At 47.2% G+C, this 7,012-nt stretch overlaps 1 protein-coding gene across 1 annotated transcript in view; it reads left to right on the plus strand.

Moving 5' to 3' along the window:
- The first annotated feature begins 4,857 nt into the window (after window positions 1–4,857).
- Window positions 4,858–7,012, plus strand: part of erlec1 (endoplasmic reticulum lectin 1) — an 11,433-nt gene continuing 9,278 nt past the window's right edge. The window contains exons 1-6 of the mRNA XM_062464473.1: window positions 4,858–5,137; window positions 5,279–5,382; window positions 5,499–5,573; window positions 6,395–6,472; window positions 6,597–6,654; window positions 6,774–6,814. Of these exons, the coding sequence (XP_062320457.1) occupies window positions 4,996–5,137; window positions 5,279–5,382; window positions 5,499–5,573; window positions 6,395–6,472; window positions 6,597–6,654; window positions 6,774–6,814 (498 nt within the window). The 5' untranslated portion in view covers window positions 4,858–4,995. The remainder of the gene's footprint in view (window positions 5,138–5,278; window positions 5,383–5,498; window positions 5,574–6,394; window positions 6,473–6,596; window positions 6,655–6,773; window positions 6,815–7,012) is intronic.

The following is a 7,012-nucleotide window of genomic DNA, read 5'->3' on the forward strand; positions in this document are numbered from 1 at the left end:
CAGTTCTAGTGCAGTACAACCCTGGGTCTAGTGCAGTACAACCCTGGGTCTAGTGCAGTACAACCCTGGGTCAGTTGTAGTGCAGTACAACCCTGGGTCAGTTCTAGTGCAGTACAACCCTGGATCTAGTGCAGTACAACCCTGGGTCAGTTCTACTGCAGTACAACCCTGGGTCAGTTCTAGTGCAGTACAACCCTGGGTCTAGTGCAGTACAACCCTGGGTCTAGTGCAGTACAACCCTGGGTCTAGTACAGTACAACCCTGGGTCAGTTCTAGTGCAGTACAACCCTGGGTCTAGTACAGTACAACCCTGGGTCAGTTCTAGTGCAGTACAACCCTGGGTCTAGTGCAGTACAACCCTGGGTCTAGTGCAGTACAACCCTGGGTCAGTTCTAGTGCAGTACAACCTGGGTCTAGTGCAGTACAACCCTGGGTCTAGTGCAGTACAACCCTGGGTCAGTTCTAGTGCAGTTCAACCCTGGGTCTAGTGCAGTACAACCCTGGGTCAGTTCTAGTGCAGTTCAACCCTGGGTCTAGTGCAGTACAACCCTGGGTCTAGTGCAGTACAACCCTGGGTCTAGTGCAGTACAACCCTGGGTCAGTTGTAGTGCAGTACAACCCTGGGTCAGTTGTAGTGCAGTACAACCCTGGGTCAGTTCTAGTGCAGTACAACCCTGGGTCAGTTGTAGTACAGTACAACCCCTGGGTCAGTGTAGTGCAGTACAACCCTGGGTCTAGTGCAGTACAACCCTGGGTCTAGTGCAGTACAACCCTGGGTCAGTTGTAGTACAGTACAACCCTGGGTCAGTTCTAGTGCAGTACAACCCTGGGTCAGTTCTAGTGCAGTACAACCCTGGGTCTAGTACAGTACAACCTGGATCTAGTGCAGTACAACCCTGGGTCAGTTCTAGTACAGTACAACCCTGGGTCAGTTCTAGTGCAGTACAACCCTGGGTTCTTAGTGCAGTACAACCCTGGGTCTAGTGCAGTACAACCCTGGGTCAGTTGTAGTGCAGTACAACCCTGGGTCAGTTGTAGTGCAGTACAACCCTGGGTCAGTTGTAGTGCAGTACAACCCTGGGTCAGTTCTAGTGCAGTACAACCCTGGGTCAGTTGTAGTACAGTACAACCCTGGGTCTAGTGCAGTACAACCCTGGGGTCAGTTCTAGTGCAGTACAACCCTGGGTCTAGTGCAGTACAACCCTGGGTCAGTTCTAGTGCAGTACAACCCTGGGTCAGTTCTAGTGCAGTACAACCCTGGGTCAGTTCTAGTACAGTACAACCCTGGGTCATCACACCACTTCACACATGTGAGGCACCAATCAAGATGTGGCACCACAGTTACTATGGAAACACGTCTTAAAAGTTTGATCTGATTGCTGCATTGTTTAGATAATGAGATGAGGTGATCAGAACTGTATATTCAATAACACAAAAGGTAGGTCTCCAGGGAATGTTAGTGTGTTTCGGTAAGAGAGCATGTGTGTATGTTTTAGTGAGAGGAGTGTGTGTGTTTTTTTGTATTTGTCGTTTTTCTCCATGTTCCATTCTGTTTTCCCTATATCCCTCTCTCATAATCCTCTCTCTTTCTGTCTCAAACTCTCTCTGTAATCTCTCCATTCTCCTCTGTTTTGCACTCCTTAATTCTCCTCTCCCCCGCTCTGCATTCCCCTTCTTCCATCTCTCCTCTCTCTCCTCTCGTCTCTCCTTTCCTCTCCTTTCTTTTCCTGTCCTTTCCTCTCCTCTCTCTCCTCCTCTCCTCCTCTCCTCTCTCTTCTCCTGTCCCCTCCTCCTCTCTCCTCTCCTCCTGATCTTCCTCTCCTCCCCTCCTCCTCTCTCCTCTCCTCCTGATCCTCCTCTCTTCCTCTCCTCCCCTCCTCCCTCTCTCCTCTCCTCCTGATCCTCCTCTCTCTTCCTCTCCTCCCTCCTCCTCTCTTCCTTTTCTCCTCCTCTCTCCTCTCCTCCTCTCTCCTCTCTCCTATCCTCTCCTCTACTCCTCTCTCCTCCCCGATCCTCCTCTCTCATCTCTCCTCTCCTCCTCTCTTCCTCTCGTCTCCTGCTCTCATCCTCTCCTGCTCTCATCCTCTCCTCCTCTCGTCTCCTCCTCTCTCCTCTCCTCCTGATCCTCCTCTCTCATCTCCTCTCCTCCTCTCTTCCTCTCCTCCCTCCTCTCTCATCTCCTCTCATCCTCTCTTCCTCTCCTCCCCTCCTCCTCTCTCCTCTCCTCCTGATCCTCCTCTCTTCCCCTCCCTCCTCTCCTCTCCTCCTGATCCTCCTCTCTTCCTCTCCTCCCCTCCTCCTCTCTCCTCTCCTCCTGATCCTCCTCTCTTCCTCTCCTCCCCTCCTCCTCTCTTCCTTTCCTCCCCTCTCCTCCTCTCTCCTCTCTCCTATCCTCCTCTCCTCTCCTCTACTCCTCTCTCCTCCCCGATCCTCCTCTCTCATCTCCTCTCCTCCTCTCTTCCTCCTCGTCTCCTGCTCTCATCCTCTCCTCCTCTCGTCTCCTCCTCTCTCCTCTCCTCCTGATCCTCCTCTCTCTCCTCCTCTCCTCCTCTCTTCCTCTCCTCCCCTCCTCTCTCCTCTCCTCCTGATCCTCCTCTCTCATCTCCTCTCCTCCTCTTTTCCTCTCCTCCCCTCCTCCTCTCTCCTCTCATCTCCTCCTCTCTTCCTCTCTCCCTCCTCCTCTCTCCTCTCCTCCTCAGACATACCACAGCTCCACCTGGAGGCAGAATCTCCTCCCAGGCTTCTCTGAGTCTCTTACACAGTTATTGATGGTTACATGAGCTGGTTACACATATTGTTGATCAGAAAAGATTAGGTTTAAAATAATAAACCTGGGGGGGAATAACATGTTGTTATTCTGTTAATATCAGAATAACAACATGTATAAAACTAAGGTCCTCACCAGAAAGCAGCTAGATGTGGCTGTCTGAGGAGTGTGACCCATGAGTCTGTAGAGTGTTGTATTACAGAAAGGTCAAGGGTCATCACTAAACAACAACCAGCATGTGCTGGCAGCTCCTGGGCTCTGCCAGTAGAGGCCTCCCTGATAATGGACACAGGTCACAGGTAACAGGTCACAGGTCATGTTGAGACATGAAACAGACTGAAAGTGAAACGCATGATGGGTGTGTTTACCTCATTATCATGTTGACCAGAGATGTGTTTAGCTAGCTCAAGAAAGGTGTGTGTTGGACCTGAATCATCAGCATGCAGGGCTGACAAATACACTTTCAGTGTATTATTTTTGTGACCCACCGTCGTATTGCGACAACTTTATCGCATACAAAAACAAAGTGAAGCATTTTCTTTGAACCGTTGGGCTGTCTCAGACCCCCCACATTGCGAAGGTTAAAAGAAAATTGTTATTTGTTTTGTATTGGGTAAAATTGGGTAAACACAACGATGGTTCGTTATGAATCTTTGGGTCATGTGACCTGAAGGCAGCACAAGGGTTAAAGAAGGTGCTTGGTTGGACGGCAGTCAGAACATAAAGCCTTTTTGTGTGTCTCGACTCACGTGTTACTCAAAGGGCCATAGTGTTGGTTGGTGGGGCCAGATGTTATCCTTCTGGGTCCTAACACCAGCCCTGTTCTGCTGCTAATTACAGGCTGGGTCTTCCACTGGTCTCTGGACCTCGATCAGGACCTCTGTCCACTACTTTACACTGGCTCCCCGTTACCTTCAGAACTGACTTTACCCTTGTGTTATCTTCGGGTCATTCTGACCCATCAGTCATTGTGACCCACCGTCGTATTGCGACAAATTTACCTCATACAAAAACAAAGTGAAGCATTTTCTTTTAACTGTCGGGCTGTCTCAGACCCCCACATTGGAATGGTTAAAAGAAAATTATTTTATTTGTTTTTGTATTGGTAAAATTGGGTAAACACAACGATGGTTCGTTATGAACCTTTGGGTCATGTGACCCGAAGGCAGCACGAGGGTTAAGGTCCTTTTCCTCACATACAAAGCTCTACACGGACAAGGACCTAGCTACATTGCTAACTCCCTTATAAACTACACACCAGCCAGAACACTGCGATAATCAAATGCAGGCCTATTAGAGGTCACCAGAAGCAGTCATAAGAAGATTGGTGATTCAGCCTTTGTCAATTATGCCCCAAAACTATGGAACAAATTACCCATAAATATTAGGGAAGCAAACACGCTAGACATTTTTAAAAGACAGCCTAACCCTTGTGCTGCCTTCCGGGTCACATGACCCAAAGGTTCATAACGAACCATTGTTGTGTTTACCCAATTTTACCCATACAAAAAACAAATAAAAATAATTTTCTTTTTACCTTTGCAATGTGGGGGGTCTGAGACAGACCAACGGTTAAAAGAAATGCTTCACTTCGTTTTTGTATGCGGTAAAGTTGTCGCAATACAACGGTTGGTCACAATGACTGATGGGTCAGAATGACCCGAAGATAACACAAGGGTTAAAACCTACCTTTTTACCGAAGCATTTAAGTAATTTTATCTCAGAAGGGTTTTACTACTTTCATTAGTTATATTATTGTTTTTATAGATTTTCTATTTTAATTATTACTTTTATCACTTGTATTATTATTTTTATTGATTTTATGTAAAGCACCTTGAGCTACAATTCTTGTATGACATGTGCTAATATAAATAAAGTCTTACTCTTTAATACTCTGTTTAACATCAGAGTATGTTTATGTAGGGATGTTCAGCAAAAAAAAAATATGTTGCCATTTTTTAGTTTATCTCTGTGGATCAATATTGCATGAAGAGTTCCTGAGGTGTGTGTAGTACTATTTGTTTCCACTTACTGTCGCTGTGTACTTTCTGTCTCTACAACTGTAATCTTCCACAACCGGAAAAAAGACGTGGCAAGTGACTGAAACAATTCCGCTTCCTTGTTTACAGCGAAACTGTCTCGGTGGCTGTGAGGACTATGCATCGTTGACTTATTTAAATAGGCTGAATAGACCTTAACTCTTACCTAGCTAGGCAGCCTGACGGGCGATGGACCGGCTGGTGTTTGTGGTTCTCGGGGGTCTGATAGAGGTTTGCAGCGGTGTGTCCGCAAACAGAGGAGGGTATCAAACGTTCACAGATGAAATCCCATTTAAAATCAACTGGCCGGGATCAGAATTCACACTGGTAAGTGTTGGTGTGTGTGTTGATTCCCGCTTGCAGATATCTTAACAAGCTAGCTGTCCAGCTACTGGTGCAGGATAAAGCTGCTGTCATGTTTATTAAATAATGAAAATGATAGTTGAAAATGATAACCTCTATTTCTTGTTAGCCATCATCGGTGCTCTCTACAAAGATGATGACTTTGTCATCATGACAACAGCGGAGAAAGAGAAATATAAATGTCTCCTTCCCTCGCTGTCCAATGGAGATAAGGTAAAACTCTATTTAACGTTAACCACTGTGTACTGTAATGATGACAACGTGCAGATAGGAGTCATCCTCCTTCTCAACAAGTTTCTGTCTGTCTGTGTGTGTGTCCCAGGATGAAGAGAGGGGATTACACTGGTCCTAGTCCCAGTGCTCTCCTGGAACCTCTCTTCAAGCAGAGCAGCTGTTCATACAGGGTGAGGAACAACACCTGTCTCACTCTACACCTGTTTAACCTGTCTCACTCCACACATATCTAACCTGTTTCAAGCTCGACGGTCCTGTCTAACCCTGTTTCACTCTACACATGTCTAACCTGTCTCACTCTACACCTGTCTAACCAGCTTTACTCTCTACACCTGTCTAACTTGTCTCACTCTCTACACCTGTCTAACCTGTCTTACTCTCTACACCTGTCTCACTCTAAATCTGTTTAAACCTGTCTCACTCTCTACACATGTCTAACCTGTCTCACTCTCTACACCTGTCTAACCTGTCTCACTCCACACATATCTAACCTGTTTCAAGCTCGACGTCCTGTCTAACCTGTTTCACTCTACACATGTCTAACCTGTCTCACTCTACACCTGTCTAACCTGCTTTACTCTCTACACCTGTCTAACTTGTCTCACTCTCTACACCTGTCTAACCTGTCTTACTCTCTACACCTGTCTCACTCTAATCTGTTTAACCTGTCTCACTCTCTACACCTGTCTAACCTGTCTCACTCTAAATCTGTCTAACCTGTCCTCACTCTCTACACCTGTCCTAACCTGTCTCACTCTCTACACCTGTCTAACCTGTCTCACTCCACACATGTCTAACCTGCTTCACTCTCCTTCTACCCCGTCTTACTCCATAACTGTCTCACTCTCTACACCTGTCTCTTCACCTACTCCTGTTACGTTTCTGCACCTTCCTGCTTCTGTTATCCTGTCTACACCTGTCTGACACATTGTCTGACAACACACTTCCTCCTAACACACACTTCCTCCTAACACATGTCCTGGTGGTGCAGATCGAGTCCTACTGGACGTACGAGGTGTGCCATGGGAAGCATGTGAGACAATACCATGAGGAGAAGGAGACAGGGCAGGTCAGTACAGACAGAACACTACAACTGTTGCATTAGCTGGTCATTATAGTATGCTAAAGACATATCATGTTGTTCAAGTATTGTGTGTTGTTTGAGGAGTTCAGTGTGTGTGTGTTCCTCCTAGAAGATCAACGTTCAGGAATACTTCCTGGGGAACATGGCCGGGACAGACGACACCACAGGTACAAACTACTTCCTGTCTGAGAGTCAGTTCCTCTACTTCCTGTCTGAGATTCAGTTCCTCTACTTCCTGTCTGAGAAGGACAATTTCTGATTTTCCTTGCGTTTGTCTTCCTTCCAGAAGCAGAGAAGATGTCTGAGCTGAAGTCAGAATCAGGGAAGGTTAGCTGGCACCCTAGCTCCTCTCCTTTCCCAGGGCCTGTTCCTCTCCTCCCCTCTCTCCCACCTCTCCTTTTCCCAGGCCTGTTCCTCTCCTCCCCTCTCTCCCACCTCTCCTTTCCCAGGCCTGTTCCTCTCCTCCCTCTCTCCCACCTCTCCTTTCCCAGGCCTGTTCCTCTCCTCCCCTCTCTCCACCTCTCC

Source organism: Osmerus eperlanus, chromosome 6 (assembly GCF_963692335.1).
Source record: "Osmerus eperlanus chromosome 6, fOsmEpe2.1, whole genome shotgun sequence".
Lineage (NCBI taxonomy): Eukaryota > Metazoa > Chordata > Actinopteri > Osmeriformes > Osmeridae > Osmerus > Osmerus eperlanus.